The 25,256-nt window shown below is 54.5% G+C and overlaps 1 protein-coding gene across 1 annotated transcript; it reads right to left on the bottom strand.

Moving 5' to 3' along the window:
* Positions 1 to 262: 262 nt before the first annotated feature.
* On the bottom strand, positions 263 to 23,783 carry Shc2 (SHC adaptor protein 2). Its single transcript, XM_087909448.1, has 13 exons — positions 23,349 to 23,783; positions 13,904 to 13,974; positions 12,350 to 12,410; positions 12,142 to 12,261; positions 9,633 to 9,686; positions 9,496 to 9,547; positions 9,285 to 9,411; positions 8,761 to 8,926; positions 8,589 to 8,652; positions 6,630 to 6,794; positions 4,526 to 4,836; positions 1,714 to 1,847; positions 263 to 851 (listed from the first exon to the last, which is right to left on the bottom strand). The coding sequence occupies exons 1-12, from the start codon at positions 23,748 to 23,750 to the stop codon at positions 1,719 to 1,721; spliced, it is 1,722 nt and encodes a 573-aa protein (XP_087765574.1). The 5' UTR covers positions 23,751 to 23,783; the 3' UTR covers positions 263 to 851; positions 1,714 to 1,718.
* Positions 23,784 to 25,256: the final 1,473 nt, after the last annotated feature.

The following is a 25,256-nucleotide window of genomic DNA, read 5'->3' as shown; positions in this document are numbered from 1 at the left end:
CAGAGAAGCCCAATCCTTGCCTGTGTACAGGGTCTTCTCATTCGGGGGGGGGGCTAGCAGGTAAGCCACAGTGACCCCAAGAAGGGGCTGAGAAACAATAGAAAGAAGCTGGCTTTATCTGGGAATAAAATCGGAGGCTTGTTGAGAGTTGGGGCACGGGGTAGGGTAGGGCACTCCAGCCCCAGGACTCCACACAGCTTCCTGCTCAGCCTCAGTTTGCCACCCGGGAACCCCTGGCAGGTCCACACAGACACAGCCGGCACATGTTCAATGCTGTGTTTAATTACAGTTGAAGGTCCGGGGAGGTGACAGGTGGAAGGGCTGAGTGGATGCCACACCTCCGTGAGGTTCCTCAGCCTCTAACTCACCTGGATGTCCTACCATTCCAGGTGAGCCCCAAGGCTGCTCCCCCACCAGGGGGTTGAGACTCAAAAGCACCTTGATCCCCCCAAAGGCAACAATGCATCTGGGTCCTCAGAGCCGGTCAGGGCACACACAGAGGTATGCATGTCATTCACAGACACAGCCTGATAACTCTGCCCCACTAGGGACCAAAGGCACAGGGCCTGCGATTGGGATGTCTGTTAAAGGCGACTCGGTCAGTCTTTGGTTTATACAACCCCACCCAAGTTCAGGGTGGGGGCTCAGGCAGGACCAGGGGCTTGGACCCTAACTATCTCACTGGCCCAGCCAGCCGAGCGCAGCTGGGGAAAGGCGGCTTCCTGAGGCTCATGCGGAAGGAGAAATGACAGCCATTCTGTTTCTGGTGGTTTCAGGGTCCAAGAAAAGGGCTGAGCCCTCAAGGCCACTGCAAGGGCCTCTGGGGTAGAAGCTGTGTTGAGAACCATCACCTGTGGACAGAAAGAAGTGAAGGCAGGGTGTCCATGACAACAGCCACCTCTGTGTTCGCTGAACAAAAAAGGCCTCAGTAGCCATGAGCACCCAGCTACCTGGGCCCTGGGGTTCCCCAAGCTGCTGCTGTGTGCCCCAGGGCAGTATCTTAACCTCTCTGTGTAGATGAAGCTGCCAGCCTCACAGCCTGTCCCAGCACTGTGCGCTGAGAGAATGACAGCTCTGTTCGCACCTCAGGTCTCACTGCTTTGAGGCTGGAACAGAACCTGTCTGGGTGACGTCACCGGCCCCAGCATGATACAGATATCTGAGAGGCCCACAGGGACACATCCGCCATCTCAACAGAGCCACTCTGCCTGCAGCCCTGGCCACCAGGCAGAAGGAGGCCTGAGGGGGACAGGAAGGAGACATCGCCACAGGAATGAAGAACAGCCTGACCTGACCAGCAGCATCAGGGGAAATTCCACAGTGCCCCTCTTCTTCCCCCCCTCCAGCCCCACATCCAGCTGCTACCTCCTGCCCTCCCCTACCACAGCCACCTCCCTCCCCCTGTACTGCCCAGAGATCCTGAGGGCATCACATCTCTCCCTCCTTCTCACTCAGCCCTCCATCCCCTTGACACCAAAATCCGAAGCTGAACCAAACCCAGCCTCCGCCAGACAGGAAGCCTGGGCAGGCAGCACACAGTAGGGCCACCTTGAAGGATGGGGTGACTGCTTCTAGGGGCTGGGCTTGCTTTGAAATGATAAGACGGTCCACAATGAGTTGCGGCAATGGCTGCACAACACAGCGGGCGTACTAAAGCCATCGGCAGTGAACAGAACACTCCGAAGACAGCAGCTGTAGCTGGCTACTACACACCTGGCTCATGGCTCCCGGGAGACCACTCCCCGCAGGTGCAACTCACTCTCGGCAGCCACAATGGGCAACCCGTTCTTCAGGTGGTAGTCTATGAGGTGGCTGATGCTCTCAAACAGCACGTCCTTCGTCCGCACCTGTGGGCAGAAGCCTCAGCACCCATCCCTGACGGCCTCCCACAGGTCACGCTCCCACCAGCTTAGACCTGCTGGGTAAGAGCCTGTTGGAGCACAGGACTCCATCCGAGAACCAGCCCCAAGACTTCAGAACCATAGGCTCAGTGTGATAAGGCACACCCATGATCCTAGTGCTCAGAGAAGCTGAGGCAGGAGGATTTTGAGTTTGAGGACAGCCTTGTAGACTCTGTCTCAAAAATAACAATAAGTTGAAAAGCTGAGGAGTTTTGGACAGTAACGAGCCTGCTGCACAAGCATGGAGTCCTGAATCTGGAGCCCCAACTCCACATGCAAGCTGTGTGCACCGGTTACCCCAGTGCGTCCCTTGGAGCCTGCTCACCAGCCAACCTAAATCTCTGAGCTCCAGCTTCAGCGAGAGACCACGCCTCAAGAGAAGGGGGAACTGTATGTCCTGAACCCCAGCATTCAAGAGGGCAGAGGCTAACCTGCCCTCCAAGGCAGCCACTGCTGCACAGGAGACCCTGCCTCAAGAAAGGAAGGAAGGGAGCCCCAAGAGGAAGATGTGCATGTGCATGCACGCAAGACAAGGAAGAAGAAGAGACGGAGCTGATGTGTCCGCAAGCCAAAGACGGCAGAGATCACCAACCACTCCCAGGCTCCAGCAAAGGGCTGGCTCAGAGGTCTCCTCAGGACAAGTCCCGCCTTCTTTTAGGCTGTATCATTGGTGGTCACGTGCTTCAGAACCCCAGGAAACCAAGACACCCTGAAATCACCCCGAGGGTCCAGCTAGACTAGCAGTTCTCAACCTGTGGGTTGCAACCCTCTTGGGGTCAGATGTCAGATGTCCTGCCTATCAGGTATTTACATCACGATTCACAACAGTGGACAATTGAGTTATGAAGCAGCAATGAAACAGTTTTGTGTTTGGGGTCACACAGCACGAGGAACTGTAAGCACTTAGCACACAGCACTTAGACCTAGTAATTAGAATTAGTAATTGAGAATTACTAATCTAGACAGTAAAATAACTCCAGCTTCCGTGGCTGAGAAGGCTCCAAGCCCCAATCTTTCCTCAGCAGGATCCTAGAAAAGACATCTAAGTCCCCATGAAGTTAGGACTTCCCCAGCCTGGAGTGCTTCAGAAATGGCCGTTCATGGGTTCTCACGGCACCGGCAATATCCATGCCGGAGGAACAGGGAGGAAGAAACCCAAGGCCAGTCATGCTGCCGTTCAAGAGGCAGTCTGTGGTTTAGAAAAATAAATAAATAGATGAAGACTGGAGAGGTGGTTCTGCATTTGAGAGCACCAGTTGCTCCAGCAGAGGACGGATTTGAGTCACAGCAGCCACATGGGCATTCATAACTCCAGTCCTCTGGGATACTCTTCTAGCCTTGGAGGATACTGCACACACACATACTGCACACCACACACACACCACACAAACCACAGACATACACACCACCACACACGTCACATACACACACACCACACACAACCACCACCACACACGCCACACACACACACCACCACCACACACGCCACACACACACACCACCACACATGTCATACACAAACACACCACACACACACACCACCACACACGCCACATACACACACACACACCTGCCACATACACACACCACCACCACACACGCCACATACACACACACCACACACAAACACCACACACCACATACACACACACCACACACACACACTACCACCACACACACCACATACACACACACACCACACATGTCATACACACACACACCGCACACACACCACACAAACCACACACACACACCACCACACATGTCATACACACACACACCACACACACACACCACCACCACACACACCACACCACACAAACCACAAACACACACATACACCACACACACACCACATACACACACACACAGGCAAAACACCCATAGACATAAAATAATAATAACAAATGTGAAAAAAGAATAAGGAACAAGAGCCAGGTGTGGTGGCACACACCTTAATCCCAGCACTCCGGGACAGAGCTCTGAGTTCCAAAGTATGCTGAAGTCTACAGAGGGAGCTTCAGTCAGACAGGGCTACACAGTACACAGTGAGACTAAGCAGGAACCAGAGCAGATGATTCCAGCAAGGCTGTCTTGATAAACAATGCAGTGAGAAACCCGAACTGCCATCCTGCATGTTGGACAGACACCCAGGCTGGTGCTTATGTGAACTCCAAAGTGCTTTCAAAGTAGAAATCCCTTTAAAGTGTTTTACTGTTGTTGTGTTGGGACAAGGTCCTCACTCTGAAGTTCCAAGCTGGTCTGAAAGTTAAAACAATCCTCCTGCCTGCCCCCCACCCAGTACTGGGATGTCAGGCATGAGTCACCACATTTAGATTCAACATTCTTTTTGATTAATTCCAGCACTCAGGAGGCAGAGGCAGGTGAATCTCTGTAAATTTGAGGCCAACCTGGTCTACAGAATGAGTTCCAGGACAGCCAGGGCTACACAGAGAATCCCTGTCTCAGAAGAAGAAAAAAAAATTAGCTGAAAAATGTTTTGTAGTTCTCTAGAAGCTAATGAGCTTTCCCACAGTAAGGGATCCGTTGTCTAAAGAATGGCGCCAACGCTGAAGTCGGGGCCCCTGCCCCCGCCCTCCCTCCTGCCCCAAGTGCCAGCTTACCACACCCTCGGGGTCCACCAGCAGCAGATGTTTGGGCTGCCCTGCGTGCATGCCTGTGAGGACATACTGCCCTGGGTTAGTGATGCTGTCTCTCACAAGGAAGTCCCCATCGGCACGAAGCAGCTTCTCCGCAGCCCGACGGCTCATGCGTCCATGGTACCAGGGCTCCTGCCTCAGTTGCTCCTCTGTGGGTGCAATGGGGGCCCTGCGGGTAGGGGGGCTGGGCCACTGGTCCTCCAAAGGGAACGGGGCTGCAGTGATGCCTGTTGATACTGTGCACTCGTGCAACTTCAGGGCATCCTCAAAGGGTCCTGTGGGTCATTTTTTTTTTTCCTATTACTGGGACAGAACCCAAGCTCTCGGGCTTGCAAGGTAGGTGCAATCCAGTCACAACCCCAGCCCCCCCTCACTGGGGAATTCTAGGTAGGGCTCCACCCTGACCACGCCCTCAGCCCCTCACTGGGGATTCTAGGCGGGGCTCCACCCTGACCACGCCCTCAGTCCCTCACCGGGGGGGGGGGGGATTCCAGGTGGGGCTTCACCCTGACCACGCCCTCAGTCCCTCACTGGGGGATTCCAGGTGGGGCTTCACCCTGACCACGCCCCCAGCCCCTCACTGGGGATTTTAGGCGGGGCGCCACCCTGACCACGCTCTCAGCCCCTCCCTGGGGATTCCAGGCAAGGACTTTACCCCTCAGTCACGTCCCCAGTCCTTGTTTAACTTTTTGACAGAGTCTCACCAAGCTAGCCTCAAATTCTGTCTGTCTCATTCTCTTACTTAGCTGGAATGACAGGTTACAAGCCCAGACCTAGAACTTACAAGACCCAGCCTGGTGCTAGGCGCAGCCTCTACAACCCCAGTCTGGGGATTGTCAGCAAGGCTTACTGGTTCCACTCACTGTCGAAGCTGTTTTCAGAAGAAGCTGAGGCACACAGCACTCCCTCCACCCCAGCCCTCTACCCCCATGGACGTCTCTCATTGCTGACCACATTATGCCATTGGTATGGCCAATGGTTGGTAATAGCAAGTGACCACATATCCCTACTTCTGTGGAGCTGTCCCCGCTGAGCCAAGTGACCTCCCCCAGTCTCAGGACCCTCCAGAGAAAAGGGGGAGGCAAAAGGTGACACAGATCGGCACCTACATGCCTGATACGGGAGCTTCAGTAGGCCCCACTGACCAACCTACCAAGTGCTAACAGGGAGCCCACCTTCCCATGGAAGTCAGGTAACGGCTGTCTCCTCTGCAGGGAGCTCACCCCAACCTGCTTTCCTGCTGAGGGGAGCCAAGAGACATGCTCTGTAACCAGTACCATGGCACAGGGCAGGCTCAGGTGGGCCTCATGCCACAGTTACAATGATGAGAAGGAACGCAACCGAGAGGTTTTGGGAAATGGCTCCATAAGTCCTTGCAGTGCCAACCAGAGGACCAAAGTTCGATTCCCAGCACCCATGTAAAAAGGCAGGGACAACAGTGTGTCCCGGTAACTCCAACACAGAAGAAATGGGGCCAGGAGGATCCCAGGGGCTCACCGGGCATCCAGTTTAACCTAGTTAGTAAATCCCAGGCACTAAGAGAACAAGTTAGCACTGAGCAACTCTAGCCAAGGTTGTCTTCTGGCATCTAAATGCTCACGGACACGCACCAAAAAAAGATGACAGGAATGGGAGGTCACCTGCAAGGATCTGGGGGAGGCGATTTCCAGCCCTCTGGGAGGCTCTGAGAGAGCAGCACCCCATAGTGCCCAGGGACTATGGAGTGCTTCAAACCCTTCTGGGAGGAAAGATTAGCTGGGCCATCAGGCTGAGTCATCTCTCCGGGGTTTCTGAGGAGAGAGCTGGACCGGCTCTCCCACCCCCATGTGAGACCCTGAGCTGAGACAGAGAGATCTCCTAGTCAAGTAGGTGGGAACTGATGGGCCCCGCTGACAGGAGGTCGGGGCTCTCCCCTCAGACTTCAGCCTCACCCAGCAGACTGGCTTAGGCGTGGTACAGAAGTCTGTCCCTAGCTGACTGAGGTTCCTAGTCTGGGCCCCTCGACCCTCTGGATTCCCAAGGACCGCCCCCACGCAATCCCAGGTCAGACAGGGAACAAGCCACGCACGCATGTCAAACAGGTCCTTCTTGGGGCTGTCCTCAGGCAGCAGAGGGGTCTCGAACATGTCTTCGGACTCCACAGCGTCCAGGCCCTGGGTGTTGACGTACAGGTGCTCCTCATAGTCATGTGGTCCTCGAGCATCTGCCTGCACATAGCCGTCCCCAGGTGGGGCTGGAAAGGAGGGAGGGTGACAGGTGAGAGGAAAACCCAGAGGATTTGGAGAGAGGGCGGCAGGAGTGGGCAGGGATGCCACCTCTGTCACCCCACAGGGGCTAAAACGAGGCTTCTCACGCGAGTAAAGAGCCACACAGTGTTCCAGCTGGGGACAAAGACACGCAAGATTGAGGCAGAGCCCAGTTATGCCACAGCCAGAGATAGGGTGGGGAGGGACTACAAGCTGCAAAGAGCTAGATGCTCACATTGACCCTCTGTTTGAACAGTGATGGCCGTGGCTCTCGTGGCTCTCATGATCCTGCCACGACGTGACCCGCCACATGGTCGAGCTGTACCGCTCTCTGCAAAGCCCTCCACCTCTTTTGTGTGTCTCTACGTACGTACAAGGGGAGGTTGAAGGTCAGTGTTGGGTGTCTTCTCACTCACTACCCATCTTATTTTTTGAGACAAGGTCTCTAAACTAAAATGATGGAAGGCCAATGAGCCCAGGGATCCTCTAGTGTCTGTCCTCAGTGTTGGGACTCCAGACAGGGACCACCTCGCAAAGCTTTTACCTGGGAGATAAGAGATTAAATTTGAATCTTTGTGCTGTCTTTTGTCTTCTCTTCTTTGTATTTACTTATAAGATGGATCTCGGTCTCCTGAAGGCTGTTCGGCTTGCCCGCACCCACGCAGGGGTAGCAGGACACCCTATCCCCTCAGCCTCACCCCTCAGAGTCACTGCGGGTTGTGCCAGCCTCATGCACAGCCTGACATTCATTTCTCCCATCTGTGCTCAGTGAGCAGATTTCTCAGAGTCCAAGGGTGGTTCCAGGCACTTCTCAGAACCCCAGGTAGGAAGTGGGGAACGGATGGTGTCAGCTGTGGCCAAGATCTCCTCGGGGAGTGTGAACCCTGCCTGCATCATCAGCATGATACGAGACACACGGCTCTGCCCTCCAGGAACCCAGATACGGATGCCACTTAGGTTCTGTAAAACGGGAGGAGTAAGAACTTAATCACAGAATCAGGAGCAGGCAGGATGGGATGTTCAAGGCCAGCTGAGGTGCAGAACGAGACCCTGTCTCACGTGGTTCTCTTTGTCCTCGTTTCTGTCTCAAGGAAAAGCCACGTTTTTGTGAGCAGGAGCTCAAGGTCAGCCTCGGCTACATAGGACATTCAAGGCCAGCCTGGGCTACATGAGATCCTGCCTCCAAAAATCATCATCATAATAATAATATGGCAGAGTGAGAGAGGCTGAGACCTGAGAGCTGTCTGAACACTGACCGGCTCAAGTGGGCACCGAGGGAGGAGCGAGCCAAAGCCACAGCCCACACACCCCACACCAGAGAGAAGTCACATTGCTTTATATTGTAGTATTACACAGTCGTGAAAAAGATTAAGAGGCCTGTGGTGTACAGGTGTGGAAAGACCCCACAAGGATCGACACTTGGACAAGAACCCAGTGTATCATCTATGAGTGAGCCCCCACTGGAGACGCAGGAAGCGCTTGAGTGTCCACAGATAATTCTGGAAATCTCCATAGTCATTAGCCATTCATCGTACGATATGATGATATCATACGCCTGCCTCGTCAGAGTAACAGTCTCACAGGAGAGCGGCGCCCCTGAAGCTCAGAAGTGAGCGTGCCCCCAAATGTAATGACCTCACTGCAGAAGGCAATAAAGATGGCAGGATGGGGTAGATCCGGGAGCACACAGCTGTGGGGCACAATTGCACAATTACAGAGAGGTTTGTTGGGGATGGGACATTTCAGGGGACCCCAGACTCAGTGAGGTTGGCACAACCTACCTGTTCCGGAGGGACCCACGTCCCATGGCAAGCCTCGGGCATCTCTCCGTGCGGGTGACATGCCCTGCAAGAGAAACGTGGTGACCCTGCCATACGCCAGTCCCTCTTCGCACTCACCCACCCCAAGGATAGCTCCAGGCCCCCTCTGCCCCGTGGAGGACTGGAGACTCACCTGTCTGAGGCCTCCAAGTGCAGCCAGGGCACACGGCTGTGTGACAGCCAGTCTGGAGTCCACCAGCCCACCCAGGGGTGGTTCCTTCCCCGGAATGCTGTTATAGTAATTGTGGCCCGTAGCCTCTTCATCGTCACCCCAGGCCGACTCCTCCAGACCTGTCAGCCTGGGGGCCCAGAGCAAGGCTAGGACACTTGGTCCTCCCTTCCCAACCCCCCACTGCCACCTAACACCCACACCTTCCCCAAGTAGCACTGGTAACGAGACGGGAGGACTGCCACACAAGTCAGCAGCTGTCTGTACTACAACCCGTGCCGGAAAGCAGCAGGCAGCACCCAGATGTAAGACGTCCTCACCCCCACCTGCTATCGGATGAGGTTCCTCCCTCACAGGGACAAGGAGGCTGCCGCTGAAGATGGAGCAGCCACACAAGGGACTCTGGGCAGAAAGGAGGCAAAGGTAGCCAGTCCCTGGAGGGTAGAGCTAGCTAGCATCGTGGCCCAGGAAACCTGGGCTCTTTTTACCTTTCGGGGGGCACTATGGCCTTGGGGGGACTGTGCAGGTATTGCTTGAAGCGCAACTCGAAGGCTTGGCCTACAGTGCTGATGATGCTCTGGGCTAGACCCTCACAGCATTCCAAGATGTGGCAGGCTGTGGAGGTCACGTGTCAGCGCACCTGTGACCCCCAGCACATCCCTGCCCCCGGCCCAGGCCCCTGAGCCCCGCTCAGCTCACCTCTCTGGTTGATGGGGTCCTTGGCCACATAGGCCACGTAATCAGTCATGTCCTGGAGAGACAGTAGGAGAGATGGGCAGGTTCAGCTCCCTGGAGGTGGGGTCCGGGGACACAGAGGTCCACCCGTCCCTTCTTACCGTGTCACCGCCAGAAGCGAAGGAAATGGACTGCATATGATGGCTGGCAATGATCTGTGAGGACAGGAAAGCAGACATGGGCATGGAGGGATGTCCCTCTGACCGATGTCTACCATTGCTAAGGCCAAAGAGTCCCACCTGGATATCAGCCCCCATGAGGACTAGAAGAGAGCCTAAAGAGGGTACAGGAAGGCCAGGTCTTGGAGTCACATGATTGTGTATCCACCTGAGTGTAGAAATGGCAGCACCCTCACACGCACGCACACACACACACACACACACACACACACACACACACACACACGCCCCAAGCAGCCCATCCCAGGCTCTGGTCTCTGTGGATGAACCAGTTATGTGCTCATTCCCATTCATTTACACAACCCCACCCCATCTGTTCCCTGTCATTGGGGTTCCTAAAGTTATATAGAGATTTGCTTTCCTCAGAATTAAAGCACTCCCTCCTGGAGGGAGGAGGGAAAGAGGAAGGAGTGGAGGAGGAGAGAGGAGTGGGGAAGAGGGAGGGAGGAGGGGGAAGGAGGAAGGCGGAGTGGGGAGAAGAGAGGCTCCTAATACTCAAAATAACCAAATTCAGAAAGTTCAGAAAGCTGAAACTGGGGTCTCCGTGGCCACATCTTCCCCAGGAACCATTACGACCCTTCAGCGGGACCATGGGCTCAGGATGAGATGGAACACGCCATTGTCCCTCCCACCAGGTGCGGAGCTTGGACGGCCAACTGAGGCTTCTGCTCCAGGCTCTGGTCCCCTGGCCACTGCCTTCATCGCTCTATCCCTAGGCCTGTGTCAGGAATGGTCTCCCTTCTCCGCTATATCAGCAGCATCTTTGTGTGGGGCAGAGTAACCCCCACTCACTAACCAGTGGATTCTGGAGCTGGGGAACCTCACTCCCAGCTGGGAAGCTTGGAAAAGACCCCACACCCACCACGCTCCCACTGAGCCCCAGCCCACAGGCATGTGTCTTTGGTGCCACCTGCGTCAGATGAAGGCCAGCCTTGTCCCATATCTGACGTGAGACACCCTCGTGCACTGCAGCATGTGCCCACACCAGCACCAGCAGGAGGCTCAGAGATGGAAGGAATGCTCACTGAGGGGCGACAGCTGGAACCAGTGTCGATAAGACTCAGCCTGTGCCTGGCTAGCGGGTAAAATTCCAGCTCAAGACCTCCTTGGATCTCAGCTCTACCAGGGCAAAATGAGAATTTGTGCCCACAGCTAAGAGGGCCAGGTCTGCCACAGACCTGATGATCTGGTTAGGGTTAGAGTTAAGGTTAGGGGTTGGGGTAGCTTGCAATTGCGGCTAGTGTTAGAAGTACGGTTGAAACCAATCAGGGTGACCCATGTGTGCCTTTATCCCAACACAGGCAAGTGGATCTCTATGAGTTTGAGGCCAGGCAGGGTTATATGGTGAGATTTTGCCTCAAAACAAAGAAACAGGGTTGGGGTAGAGGTTGAAGCTAGAGTTAAGTTCATCAGAATTAAGAGTTGGGCTTGGGGTTCAGGTGGTTACAGTTGGGGTCAAGGTCTTCCCACAGCCTGTCTGTTCACCACGAGTCCCTCAGCAGGGCCTGCCCACTCTGCCTCTCAGATTATCCTAATTTCAGTCACCCGCCATGAGATCTGACCATGGCCCCTCTTGCCAGGACAAATGCTCAGCTGGCCCTACACTGCCCCCTCAGTTCCTGGCAGAGTCTGCAATGTCATTGTCACTGCCCTCAGGACAGACCCCAGACTCCTCCCCCAGGGCCTCTCCTCAGGAGCCAGCCTAGAGTCCCTCTCCTCCCACATCCCTCTGAGCACTCCAGCCCAGGGACCCTTCTGGACACCTGTGGCCATATCTGCCCTGCACCAAGGGAGCAAGCAGACCTTTCAGGTCCTGGCTACTGGGGACTTCGTGCACACAGCAACCCCACTTCCTGGCTCCACCTCGGTGGACAGCAGATATTTATGGACACCCTAAGGGTCTTGCAGATAACAGGAGAGGCCTGCTGGGTGGATGTGGTTGAGGGCTTTGAGGTTGGGAGGAGCTAAGGGTGGAGGGTTTGTGGATGGGTGGAGCAGAGGGCAAGGCCCAGGGGTTGGTTCACCAGTGGTGGGACACAGGGCGCTGTGGACTGGGTTGAAAGTGGGTGTGGCACCGTGGGAGTGGTGGGCAGGCGGGATGCACTCAGGGGCAGGGCAAAGGGTGGGGACATGGACAGAGCTAGATGCGGGGACTTAGTTACAGGAGTGAACTGAAAGACGGTGGTGGCACTCGGAAGGCAGAGGCAGGCAGAATTCTTGAGTTCGAAACCAGCCTGGTCTACAAAGCGAGTTTCAGGACAGCCAGGGCTACACAGAGAAACCCTGTCTGAAAGTATAGGACTGAGAAGAATGGTGCTGGGCTGTGGGGTAAAGGGGGTGTGGTCAGAGTGGGGGGGCGTGGACGGGGTAGAGATGGCAGGCTTGTAAGTTGGGCAAAGGTGGGGTTGTGGGCAGAGGGCAGCGCTCCGACCTGGCGGGTAGCAGGAACGGACAGGTTGAGGCCATCCACAGAGATGTTGACCGAGATGCTCATACCAGCGAAGCACAAGTTGCTCTTCCCCAGGACAGAAGCCAGCGCCTTGTTTGGGGCCTGGGAGGAGGGTACAGTGAGACACCTGAGAGTTCCTTCAGTGTCCCAAGACACACACCAGCTCTGCGGGACCACGGGCCACACCCACCTTCTTCTTCCAGGAGCCGCGGACGCCTGGCACGGCCTCATGGAGCCGGTTGATGGCTTCCCTGTAGAAGGAAGAGACCAAACTTAGAAACAGCAGGGATGAGGGCTAGGAGAGCAGTCAAGGGAAGCCAGGTGTGATTATCCCTTTGCTCAGGAGACAATGAGTTCAAGGCCCGCCTGAGATGTGTTGCAAGTTGGAGGCTAGGCCGGCCTTCATGAGAATGGGTGGCACACAAGACCAGGGGCAGAAATAGGACGCCAGGCTGATGGGAAGTGAAGGGTCCTAGGTACCCAATGTCCAGCATGGGTGGATGCACACACAGCACGGTCCACCCACACAGCCCTGAAGAGGAGTGAGGGTCTGACATACACCACAGCGTTGAAGGGACCGTGAGGACACTGTGATCTATCCCCTCGGGGTAAGCCTTGGAGAACGCCTCTAGAGGAGTATCTCGATTGCATTGAGGTGGGGAGATCTGTCCACCGTGGGTGGCACCATCCGCTAGCCAGGGATCCTGGGCTGCGTATAAGTGGACAAACACGAGTTTATTAATTCATCTCTCTGTGTTCCTTAGTATGAGTATGATCCCTCAAGAAGACTTAGCTTTTTATTTATTGTCTTATTACATACTTACTATGATGAGCAGACAATGCACTGGAGGGACTGAGTAGACCCTGTCTCCCTGATGCACTGCAGGGGCTGGATAGACCCTGTCTCCCTGAAGCACTGAGTGAGCTGGATAGACCCTGTCTCCCTGATGCACTGCAGGGGCTGCAGAGACCCTGTCTCCCTGATGCACTGAGTGAGCTGGATAGACCCTGTCTCCCTTGAACGAGCTGAATAGACCCTGTCCTTGTCAGGACTCTGTCATGGCAACACCAAGAGACACGAGGCCACCGTGGGCTTCATGCTCAGAAATGCCCAGAGACAGGAAGGGGATTTGTAGGTGCTGGGTGGGTTGGGGGATGGGATAACTGCTCAGGAGAACCGGGCTTCTTCTTAGGGTGTTGGAATGTTCTGGAACTAGAGAGATCAGGTGGCTATAAAACACTATGCAGAGATATTTTAAAGCAATGAACTGTAGAGGACAGGGCGGGTTGCTGGGGCAAGAAATCCTATCTATTGCTCTTGCTTGTTTCTTGAGACAGTCTCATTCTGTAGCCAAGGCTAGCCTGGTCAGTCCCATTCTGTAGCCAAGGCTAGGCTGGTGATGGCCAACCTCCTGACGCTGTCTCGACTCTGTCTCCCAACTGCTGGAATTCCAGGTGTGAGCTCCCACACCTAGCTTTGTGTCTTAGTTTTTAAGTTCACAGCAGGTGGAATAAACGAAGGCCTTCCCGTCACCCTCCTGAAGTCACACCCCACAGTACGGCAGGCTGAAGGAAAATGGAGGCAGGGGAGTGTTCATCACAGCTGTGCACAACAACCAGGGACGGAGCTAAGACGCACAGCTGAAGCAGGGCCGTGGGTGCCCAGCGGGTCACCTCCAGCCCACCATGCTACCCTCAAGAGGCCAACTGTGACCCGAGCTCCCAGCCCACCCCAAGGCCTCACCTCGTCACCTGCGTTCGGGTGTTGAAATCCAGAGAGCGCATGGATCGGAGCACCTCGATACAGCCCATGTACTGGGGAGAGAGAGTGGTCAGTCAGCAGGTGAGCCAGCCCAGGAGCTGGATCCCTGCGGAGAACTTAATTTTCTCTCCAGCTCTCCAGAGCTCTCCTCCCTCCCTGACATCTACAGCCACCGTCCCAGGACTCTGGGCCTGATATCCTGGATCCACCCTCCCCCACCGACCAATCTCTGAACCCAAAGCTCAATTCAGTGTCCAGGCTCTCAGGCGGGATGGTGGCACATGCGTTTACTGAGTCAAGATCCAGACAGGAACCATCTGGTTGGCAAAGATGCGAACATCAGCCAAACACCTTCCACAGAAACCTCGTAGCTGAATGTAGTTCAGTTGACAGAGCCCTCACTCAGTATGTATTAGGCCCTGGGCTCTGTCCCAAGCACCCCATGAATGTGATGTGGTGGCACACACCTGACCACAATGCACGAGGCAGGGAGAGGGTCAGGAGTTGAGAGCCATCATCTTCAGCTATATAGGGAGTTTGTTCTTTGTTCTGTTTTGTTTTTCAAGACAGGGTTTCTCTGCATGGCCCTGGCTGTCACAGAACTAAACTCTGTAGACCAGGCTGGCCTCAAACTCAGAGATCCGCCTGCCTCTGCCTCCTAAGTGTTGGGGTTAAAGACGTGCGCCACCACAGCCCAGCTACATAGGGAGCCTGAGGCCAACTTGGGATATAAAGACCAGGTCTCAAAAGGAGAAGAAACTTTGTGGGCCTCTATCTAGACAAACATCCCAGTGGAAAGGGACACACAGGAGCAAAGCAGAACCTTCCGTGCATCCCATCTGGAAGTGAAGACAGCATGGGGGCACTGAGGAGGCTGAAGCAGGAAGATCAGAAGTTTGAGGTTACCCTGAGCTACACAGGGGAACTGTGTCAATGGAAGGGAAGGAGGAATCCAGTCAGAAGAGGAAGTGACCAGAAATCACTGCCGCTCCTTCCAGTCCCATCCACAGGCTGTGTGTGGGGGTTTGTGCTGCAACGTTTCAGGGTACCAGATGCCCTGGAGCTGAAGCTGGGGCTCCCGGGAGCGCGGCTTCCTCCGCGAGAGCAAGAAGGGCTCCCCAGCCTGTCGTGATTTATGCTTCGTTAGTGAATTTTGGAGTCCTGCTTGGTGCAGAGGCTAGCCCCGAACTTCTGGGCCTGAGACATTCTGTAGCCTCCCCATCCCCGAGTGCTGGAACAATGTCCATGCACCACCACACCCAGCTTATTTTGTAATTTTACTGTTTGAGAGGCAGGGGCTCTTGTAGCCCAGGCTGGTCTCAAATTCACTATATAAAGTATGACCTTATACCTCCAGCCTCTGACTTCCAAGTGCTGGGATTGTAGCCATGCGCCATCATAACCAGCTCTCAATTAAAATAAAATAAAATAAAATAGATCATTGTATACACGCTTTCACCTTGTGACTCCAATTCTAGAATTTTACCCCACAGCCCATCAGCACTGTACCATGTGGCAGATTCCCCACGGGTGGGAAGAGACAGCTGAGGCACCTGCCATCCCGTCCCTCCCAGCACAGCACCCACCATGGTCCTCTACTCGTAACTACTGCCTCAGTTTCTCCTAAGGGGTCCCAGCCTTGAAGGTACTCCCAGCAGAGGGAGCAGACTGTTCCACAGACACAGGGAGCAGGGTGATCTGTGGTGGTGGAATTCACTATCAGCAAATAAACAGCTTTGCAGCCCAAGGAGCTACCTTGTGCGGGACACGCGGGCACTGAGCTCTGCCCGTGCTCTCTGGAAGTTTATATTAAGTCAGCTGCCCACTGCGTTGGAGAAGCTGAACAAACACGGCACGTGGGAGAAAATGGCACACAGCGGTAAAAGTGAGGCAGGTTATTTTTATGAATTCATATGACATTTCCAAATTCTGCTGCTGGGTGGGAAGGGGGAGTCATCATGAGAACGTTCGTGTGACTCAACATGAGGAGCACAGAGGGCACACTCACACACAGCTTGCACTCACAGGCATGTGCACTCAGCAGCCAGGACGGCCTCCAAGCAGAGGACCAGGGAGACACTGACACTCCAAAGTGACGGTAATTCACTCCTCATAGATCATGTGGTTTTTCCAATACGGTATCAGTAAAGGGAACAGGGTCTCAGAAGCACAGGGACACTGGATGCATCCCTGGCAGTTATCTAAGGTGATACGACTGTCCAGGATGCAAGGAGGGACGAAGTGACCTGTATCCCAGCCAGGCTACTCACATGCAAAAAGGGGTACAAAGAGGGCAAGAGGGCACTCGGGACCTGCCCAGGAAGGAGACTCTGAGCTCACATCTTCTGGACCCACGGGACAATGACCAAGAGAAGGGAGCAGTACGGGAGGACCCAGGCAGATGGAGGGGCATTGCCAGGCCAGGAGTGGGAGCCAGAGACCAAGTGGGACAGACAAGAGGATGAAGGCTGGGAAGTCAAGGTCACAGGACCCTGCTGTGATGATGTTACAGGGTTCATGCACTATGAGGCGAAGAGGTACAGGGGAGCTACAAACAGGAATGAGCTGAGGACCTCACCTATGAGATGAATGGATAATCAGAGGGAGATGAGTGGGAAGATGGGTGGAGTGGGTGGGTGGATGGATGGGTGGGTGGATGGATGGGTGGGTGGATGGATGGGTGGGTGGGTGGATAGGTGGGTGGGTGGGTGGATGGATGGATGGATGGATGGATAAGTGGATGGATGGATGGTCGGTCAGTCAGAAGGGGGATGAGTAGGAAGATCAGTAGATTGGGTGGGTAGATGGATGGATGGATGGATAGGTGGGTGGGTAGGTGGGTGGATGGATGGATGGATAAGTGGATGGATGGATGGATGGATGGATGGATGGATGGATGGATGGATGGATGGACGGACAGATGGACAGATGGACGGATGGGCAGACAGGTACTGTGGGACAATGATTTTGTACTTTGTAAAAATTTGTCACTTGTATTTTAATAAAATTCTGATTGGCCAGTAGCCAGGCAGAAAGTAGAGATGAGGCGATGAGAACAGGAGAATTCTGGGAAGAGGAAAGAGTCAGTCTGCAGTCGTCACTCAGACACAGAGGAAGCAAGATGAGAATGACTCATTGAAAAAGGTACAAGTCATGTGGCTAACATAGACAAGAATAATGGGTTAATTTAAGATGTAAGAATGAGTTAACAAGAAGCCTGAGCTAATAGGCCAACCAGTTTATAATTAATGTAGACCTCTATGTGTTTCTTTGGGACTGAACAACTGTGGGACTGGGCAGGAAAGAAGCCTCAGTCAACAGGTGGTTGGGTGGATGGATTGATGGGTGGGTGGGTGGGTGGATGTATGGAGGGAGGGTGGGAGGGATGGATGGGTGAGTGGGTGGGTAGGTGGGTGGATGGATGAGTGGGTGGATGGAGGGAGGGAGGGAGAGAGAGAGGTGGGTGGATGGATAGGTAGGTGGGTGGATGGATGGGTGAGTGGGTGGATAGGTGGGTGGGTGGAGGGAGGGAGAGAGGGAGGGAGGGAGGGAGGGAGAGAGAGGTGGGTGAGTGGATAGGTAGGTGGGTGGATGGGTGGGTGGATGGATGGATGGATGGATGGGTGGATGGATAGGTAGATGGATAGATGGATGGATGGATGGGTGGATGGGTGGATGGATGGATGGATGGATGGATGGATAGATGTATGGATAGATGTATGGATAGATGGATGGATAGGTGGATGGATAGGTGGATGGATAGGTGGATGGATTGTGGGTAAATGCTGAGGGGTATGCTCTTGTACACTCTAAACATTTGTCACTTGTTTTGGTTTAATAAAATTCTGATTGGCCAGTAGCCAAGCAGGAAGCATAGGCAGGGCAACCAGACTAGGAGAATTCTGGGAAGAGGAAAGACATTCATTATCCAGAAGCAGAGAAAGCAAGATGACATTGCCTTACTGAGAAAAGGTATCAAGCCACATGGCTAAACATAGATAAGAATTATGGGTGAATCTAAGTCATAAGAGCTAGTTAGTAATAAGCCTGAGCAATAGGTCAAGCAGTTTATAATTAATATAAGCCTCTGTGTTTAATTGGGACTCAATGGTTGCAGGACTGGACAGGACAGAAACTTCCATCTACAGGTAGATGGATGGGTGAATGGGTGGGTGGGCAGATGAGTGGGTGGTTAGATAAGTCATGAATGGATGATTGTTGGATGGGTAAGTGGGTGGGTGAGCAGACAGGGCGATGACTGATGGCTGATGGCGAGTTTGTCAGTTCCTGGATAGAGAAAAGTGACAGATAAACAAAGTGGACTCCCATATCTCACTACGAGGTATATCAGAGAGCATCATTCAGGCTCCCCGCTTTGGAAGGACCCAGTTGCTCCCACATCCCTCATTTCTAACCCATCTCTGCCACTGCCCCAGACCCTACCTGTCTCACTCTGTCCTCCTAAGGGGGCAGCAGTGCTGATGGTTCATAAGTAAAGGACTTGTCACACAGCATGAGAACCTGAGTTCACAACCCCAGCACCCACATAAAAAAATGGGGCATCATGATATACACTGATAACCCCACTGTATACACTGTACACACTGATAACCCCACTGTATACACTGACACACTGATAACCCCACTGTATACACTGTATACACTGACACACTGATAACCCCACTGTATACACTGACACACTGACAACCCCACTGTATACACTGTATACACTGACACACTGATAACACCACTGTATACACTGACACACTGACAACCCCACTGTATACACTGACACACTGATAACCCCACTGTATACACTGACATACTGCTAACCCCACTGTATACACTGACACACTGATAACACCACTGTATACACTGTATACACTGACACACTGATAACCCCACTGTATACACTGACACACTGATAATCCCACTGTATACACTGACACACTGATAACCCCACTGTATACACTGACATACTGCTAACCCCACTGTATACACTGACACACTGATAACCCCACTGTATACACTGACACACTGATAACCCCACTGTATACACTGACACACTGACAACCCCACTGTATACACTGTATACACTAACACACTGACAACCCCACTGTATACATTGATACACCTATGATAATCCACTGTAGGAGACAGAGAGAGATGCAGAATTTCTGGGACTTGCTTGCTGGTCAACCTCGCCCAATTGGTGAGCTATGGGCCAGTGAGAGTACATATGCATATGTGCACACACACACGTGCACACACACACACATGTGCACACACACACTAAGGGGAGGAGAGCTATGCTACAGGGGACGGAGTAAGCAAACACATGTGACAGTCACCATCAGCTGCCATGCCTCAGGACACAGATGTACAAGGGCCCCAGTCAGTGTTGTTCTGAAGCCATGAGGCCCTGTTCTAGTGGGTCAATCAGGAAAAGCACCACAAACATGGCCCACAAGAAAGAAAGCTTTCTCTAGGACAAGAAACACCGGGAGAGGAGCTAGCCAAGGACAGTCCAGACCCTGAGAATGAATAGGTCTCCAGAAACAACCTGACAATTCCCACAAGGATAGTGCTTACAAATACTTTCATCCACATTCTAGGGGCCAAAAACTAGGACCCGGGTCTGCTAGGGACTGGCTTGGGGCCGAGCCTCCTACAGAGGGCCCTTCCTGCCTCTCCCAGGCTTCTGCATGGCCACGGTCCTCTGAGTCCTTTGATCGGCAGCTACGGTGCTCACTCTGCCTGAACTGTCATTGCCTCCTTTCCATGTCTTCCCGTGGTCTTCTGAGGACAGCAGTCACCAGATTTGAGACTTAGCTTTCCTAGTCCAAGCCCATCTCCACTGACTACATCCGCAGAGATGTTGTGCTCAAATATGGCTGCATTCTGGGGTACCAGGTGGGCGTGAATTTGGAGGGGCACCTTTACCCAGTTGCTCACAACCTGGGTGCATGACGAAGCTGCTGGGCTAGCCAATGCAAGCTGTTCAGCCAGAGCCTCTCTCTTCTGACACACTCCTCCAGGTTTGAGCCGCTGAACCAGGCTGGCAGTGGCCAGGACACTGGCATCTCCACTCCTGGGAAGGACTCAGATGGCTTTCTGCTTCACTGGGTTCTGCCGCTCAGAAAACATCACAGTGTGTTGACACTGGTCCCCAGATAAATCTAGATAGCCAGGGTTTGACCCGAACTCATCTGCAGGGTCCCTTCAGTCACAGGTTATAGTCACAGGGACCCAATGTGGGGGGGGGGGGGCGCGTCATCAGTCTACTGGACGTAGGGACATATAAAATCACAGGGTGGATAGGGTGGGTGCTAGTTAGACAGAGTCTCTTACCAACATTGACAGAGCAACCCCGGGCCCAATTCCATGTGCCTTCGTTTCCCTATCTGTAAATAAAGATAGTGCATCCTCTCTGAGGGGTAAGAGCCCTGCTTGGATGGTCCCCGTGTGACTTGGCTGTTCCTAGCTCTGACCTTCTCATTGTCAACCAGGAGGCCAGACTGGCTCCCCGTCCTCACACTGTTAAGGCTCAGCTTGGGCAGCAGGTAGACATCTCAGCTGCTTCGCCCCAGTCACCCAGTCCAAATCGCTGTCAGCTCGCCCCACACCTTTCAGGTCTCCCTTGAATCCCTGAACCCCTCTGTGCCCCATGATACTGTTCTGACAATACCCTGAAATGAACCCTTGGAAACCCCAAGCTCCATCATATCTAGGTCTTCCACTACAATCGGAGACCGCTCTTTTGTTCCAGCCACCCACACCCAAACAATCACACAGAAACATTAATTACAACACTCTCTGGCCTATTAGCTCAGGCTTCTTATTGACTAACTCTTACATCTTAAATTAACCCATTTCTGTTCATCTGTGTGTCGCCACGAGGCTGTGGCTTACAGGGTAAAGTTCTGTCCTGGCGTCTCCTCTGACTCCATCTCCTCTCTCTTCCAGCCTGGCTCTATACTGGTAAGCCGCTGGCCGAAACAGTTTTATTTATCAACCAATAAAAGGAACACATACACTGACGGGCATCCCACATCATTCCATTGTTCCCAGAAAATTCCAGGTTTGCCCCCTGCACAGAGCCTGTGTCCTGCCAGAAACGTCTCCTGGTTGTTTTCTGCCGGAGGTTTCCACAAGTTCAAGTCTCAGCGCTTGAGACATGTGTTCCAAAGCACTGTGACCAGAGAAGCTCCAACTCCCACGGACGTCACACGGTTTTACCATCCGTGCCCCATCAGGACCTTCAGTCTTCTTGTGTGTTTATTATCTACTTCTCCTACTGCAATCAAAGACACAGCAGACAGAGATCAGAGATCTCCCTTGTCCTCCACTGCTTATGCCCCAACATTGGAGCCCAACAATGACAGTATGTGAACTCTCAACACGTATCCACCAGTAAGGACAGGCTGGAGGAACTGGGTGAGAGGCAGCTGAAGGCACCGTCGATGGGACACTTTCTCACAGTGTGACACCAGAACCAGCTGAACATCAAACCATGTGGACACAGGAGAGAGGAGACGGAAGCCAGACCCAGTGCCACAGCCGGCAGCAGACACACACCCAGAGGACTCAGTGTCAAGGCCAAAGGGCAGGAGGGTTATCGGTTATCTGGCTACTGCAACAAAGTAGCGCCGGTGAGGGGCAGAACACAACAGGAGCGATTATCACTCCATTCTGGAGACTGGTCTGCACGCTCCCTCTGACGCTCCACAGCATCTGGTGGTTCCCAGGAATCTCCACTGGCCCTTGGGTTGAGACTTATCTCTTGTTCTAGCCTCTAACTCTTCTCTACGCTGTTCAGTTGTCTTATAACAGAGTCTCGAATAGCCCAGGCTAGTCTCAAACTCACCGTCTAGCAAAGGATAACCTTGAATTCCTGCCCCCACTGCCTCCACTTTCCAAGTACTAGAATGGCAGGTGTGAGCCACCATACCTGGCCCCACTTGTGTCTCAGTCACTGCATGAGCGCCCACCCTGCTTCAGTGAAACCTCCCCTGGACCCACAACACCTACAACAAACATACTTCCTTCTTTGTTTGAGTCTTTCCTTTCTGTGTGTTTGGACATTTTGAGACAGTACTGGAACTCACTATGTAGACCAGGCTGGCCTTGAACTCACAGCTTCCCCAGTGCAGGGATTAAAGGTATACACCACCACGCCCACCTTCTTTTTCTTTGACTATGTAGCCCAGGCTGGCCTGCTGCAGTCTCCTGAATGCTGGGATTACAGGTATGCCCCACCTCCAAAGTCACCTCCAAAGCAGGTCCTATCTGCAGATCCCTAAGGCATAAACATCGGAGGACTCAACCCAGTTCACACAAGAAGGAAGGAAGTGACACTGTGGGTCACGGTGGGGAAAACAGGACACACTGAAAGACACAGACACCTGCTCAGCATCCTGGTCCAGGACAGCCAACAAATGGCCTTCTGGGACCATTTGTCATCTCATAAACTGTGGTGGGCATGACACCAGACTAGGGTGCCTATGGTGAGCATCACACACCAGCTTACTTTCAAGTGGTTGATCAAACTGCACACACAGGGGTTGAGGCTTAGAGTGAAGATAAAATGTCCGTGGTGACAGGTGGGCACGTGGCAGACCATCCCCCACACCGCATCCCTTGCAAAGGTCACAATAAAAACCTGGTGGAGGGGCGACTGGGGCTGGCGCTCAGTGTATACAGACCTCGCCTAGCATAAAGCAGACTCTGAGCTCCAACCCCAGCACCATACAGCATCCCAACATTTACCAAGAGGAAGCAGGGGGCTACATAGTGACTTCCAGGCCAGCCCGAGCTACAAGAGACCCTGTTTCAAAAACAAAACAAAGAATAAAGCTCTGGGAGTGGGGATGCACAGGTAAAACCCCTTTATTAGCGAAGTTGATGAGGCAGGATGGTAGCTGGCAGTCGGAGCTCGAAACCTCCTTCGCAAACCCCTATTTCCTCCCACCCCTGCCAAAATAAAAGGGATAAACAGCCAGATCCATTCGCTTCACTAGTAGAACCCTGAGCACCGAGCTTCGGTTCCACGCTCCATCCAAAGTCTTTGCGTGTCCTCACTACATTGCTACAAAGTCGCTTTCCCTGAGACTCCAAGAGTGAGAGGGTACTCCGTTCCGCTCCCTGGTCTTCACCTTAAGGACTCTCTCTCACCCAACAGCAAAGGGGGGGATAGCCTGCGCATGCGTGTGTTTCCTCCCCCACCTGCGCCCTCTCCCCGCCCCTCCCCACGTGATGCCGTGGGAACCCGGACCCCAGAGCCTGCGGGTGGGGGCGGCCAAGAAGCGCGCACCGGAGACGGGGTTCCGTGGTAGTGGGGAAGAGCTCACTTGGCTCTCGAGGTACGGGACCAAACTGGAGGGGTCCCCGAACCCGACGTGCCGGGAAGGAGGCTGGACGCACTCACCCGCACGATGTAGGAGACCCCGGGCCCCAGGACCCTGGCGTCGGGGTGCAGCCAGCCGTGAGCCGGCTTGTGGATGAAGCCGCCCTTGCGCGCCCACTCATCGGCGACGTCAGGGGTCCCCCGTGCGCACCGCGTTCCCGAACCCCGGCAGCGGCCGAGCGCGGGCAGCGGGCAGGGCGCGGCGCAGCGCGGTTCGCAGGCGCCCAGCACGGAGGTCAGCGCCGGGACCCCTGGCTCGGGCTGCGCCTCGGCCGCCCCCGCCGCGCGCGCCGCCGCCGGACCGCGACCCAGGAAGCCGCCGGGTGCCGCGAACTTCCACTGCGGCATGCGCGGCAACAGCGCGCAGAAGGTGGTGGGCGCCTCGGGCTCGGGGGCCGCGCGGCCACCCGGACCCTGCGTCATGGCCGCGGCCGCCGAGGAGCCCCGGCTGAGCCTGGCACGGAGCCGCGCGCTCCTCCCCGCCTGGTGATGTCACCGCTTCGCGCAGCGCGCAGCCGCGGGGGGCTGCGCTCTTAGGACCCCAGCCCTTCGCTGGCGGCATCGCATTCGACCCCGCACGGCCTGCCGGGGCTCCCGTAGGGGCTGCCCAGTCACGCTCTGACCGGTGGGGAAACTGAGGCTAGTGGCTGCAGACAGGAGGCGGGGCGCGATCCTCCAACCTCGAAGTGCCCCTTCGCCTCCGCTCTAGCACCATTCTACCCTTCGTCTGAATGAGAAACTGAGGCCTGGGGTCGCGGGTGCAGGGCGTCATCCATCCTCCAACCCCGAGGTGCCCGTCACCACCGTTCCAGCAACATTCTGCTTTTCTTCTAAGTTGAGAAACTGAGGCCTGGCTTTGTAGAGGCATCCTCCTCCCTTCCCTAAGTCACTGTTCCAGCCGGACCGTGCTTTCCTGAGTAGGGAAACTGAGGACTAGGGTAGCGAGAAGGTAGCAGAGGTAGGATGTGAGGGTCTCAGTCGCCGACACTTCCAGCCATATCCTGTCTAACTACTTCAAAATAGGGCCTGGGCCAGCGCAGAGACTGGGGTCCAGGACTCGAGAACCTCCAACTCAAAGGTGTCCCCTTCCTCTGTCGCCCTCCCCATGGGCCTAGCCCTGTTTTACTACTATTTAGTGGGTAAATTGAAGCCTGGGGCCGGGACAAGGTTTAAAGGGAAACTGATGTCTGGAAGTGAATCAAGTGCTCGGGACAGCGCAGCCGCCGGCGGGGCTGCGGCTGGAAGGGTCTGAGAGTAAACACAGGCCGCCTCTGCGGGCTCCTGGCCTGTTGCCCAGGCTGTAAGCCAAGGACTCCCGTTGGTTCTTGGGGTTATTAGAACCCGAATATCAGAATTCTCAGGCCTGCCACCAGTCTCACCCCAGGCTCAAGAGACCTCTGAGGTGCCTCCCTCAGACCCCAAGAGGATTCCTTCTGTGAGGGAAAGGGGTTGGCATCACCACCCTACCTCAGTCTCCCCAACCACCACCCACCTACCCCCCCCACACACACACACCCAGGACAGTCCTGCCGGGAAACAAAGGGAAGAGGGCTGGGCGGGGCAGGGTGTGGAGGAGGGGCAAGGCCAGCCAGATCGATGAGGAGAGAAACTAGATCACTGCGTGCGCCTGCGAAGGGGGCTGGCGTGCGCACGCTCGCGGCCGCCCAGACGCTTAGCAACATCAACAAAGGCACACCACCGAGCCCTTGGTGCTCTCGGTTGGAGGAAGACTGTGGCTGGGCTGAGGTCTGAGAAAGAGGCTGTGGGATCTAGCTGTGTCCAGTGTAGACCTCGGCATTCCGGGTCTGGGTGCCATCCATCCTGTGTCCTCCCCATTGTAGAGAGGGTTGGTTCTACTCTTTAACCTGCTGTACGACAGTAAATCATACTGCAATAGTTTAAACTTCTACACACCCTTCAAAGCCCAGC

The sequence above is a fragment of the Myodes glareolus genome, chromosome 8 (genome assembly GCF_982192425.1).
Source record: "Myodes glareolus chromosome 8, mMyoGla1.1, whole genome shotgun sequence".
Classification (NCBI taxonomy): Eukaryota; Metazoa; Chordata; class Mammalia; order Rodentia; family Cricetidae; genus Myodes; species Myodes glareolus.
The sequence above is the reverse complement of the archived record's forward strand: the minus strand, read 5'-3'. Positions and strand labels throughout refer to the sequence as shown.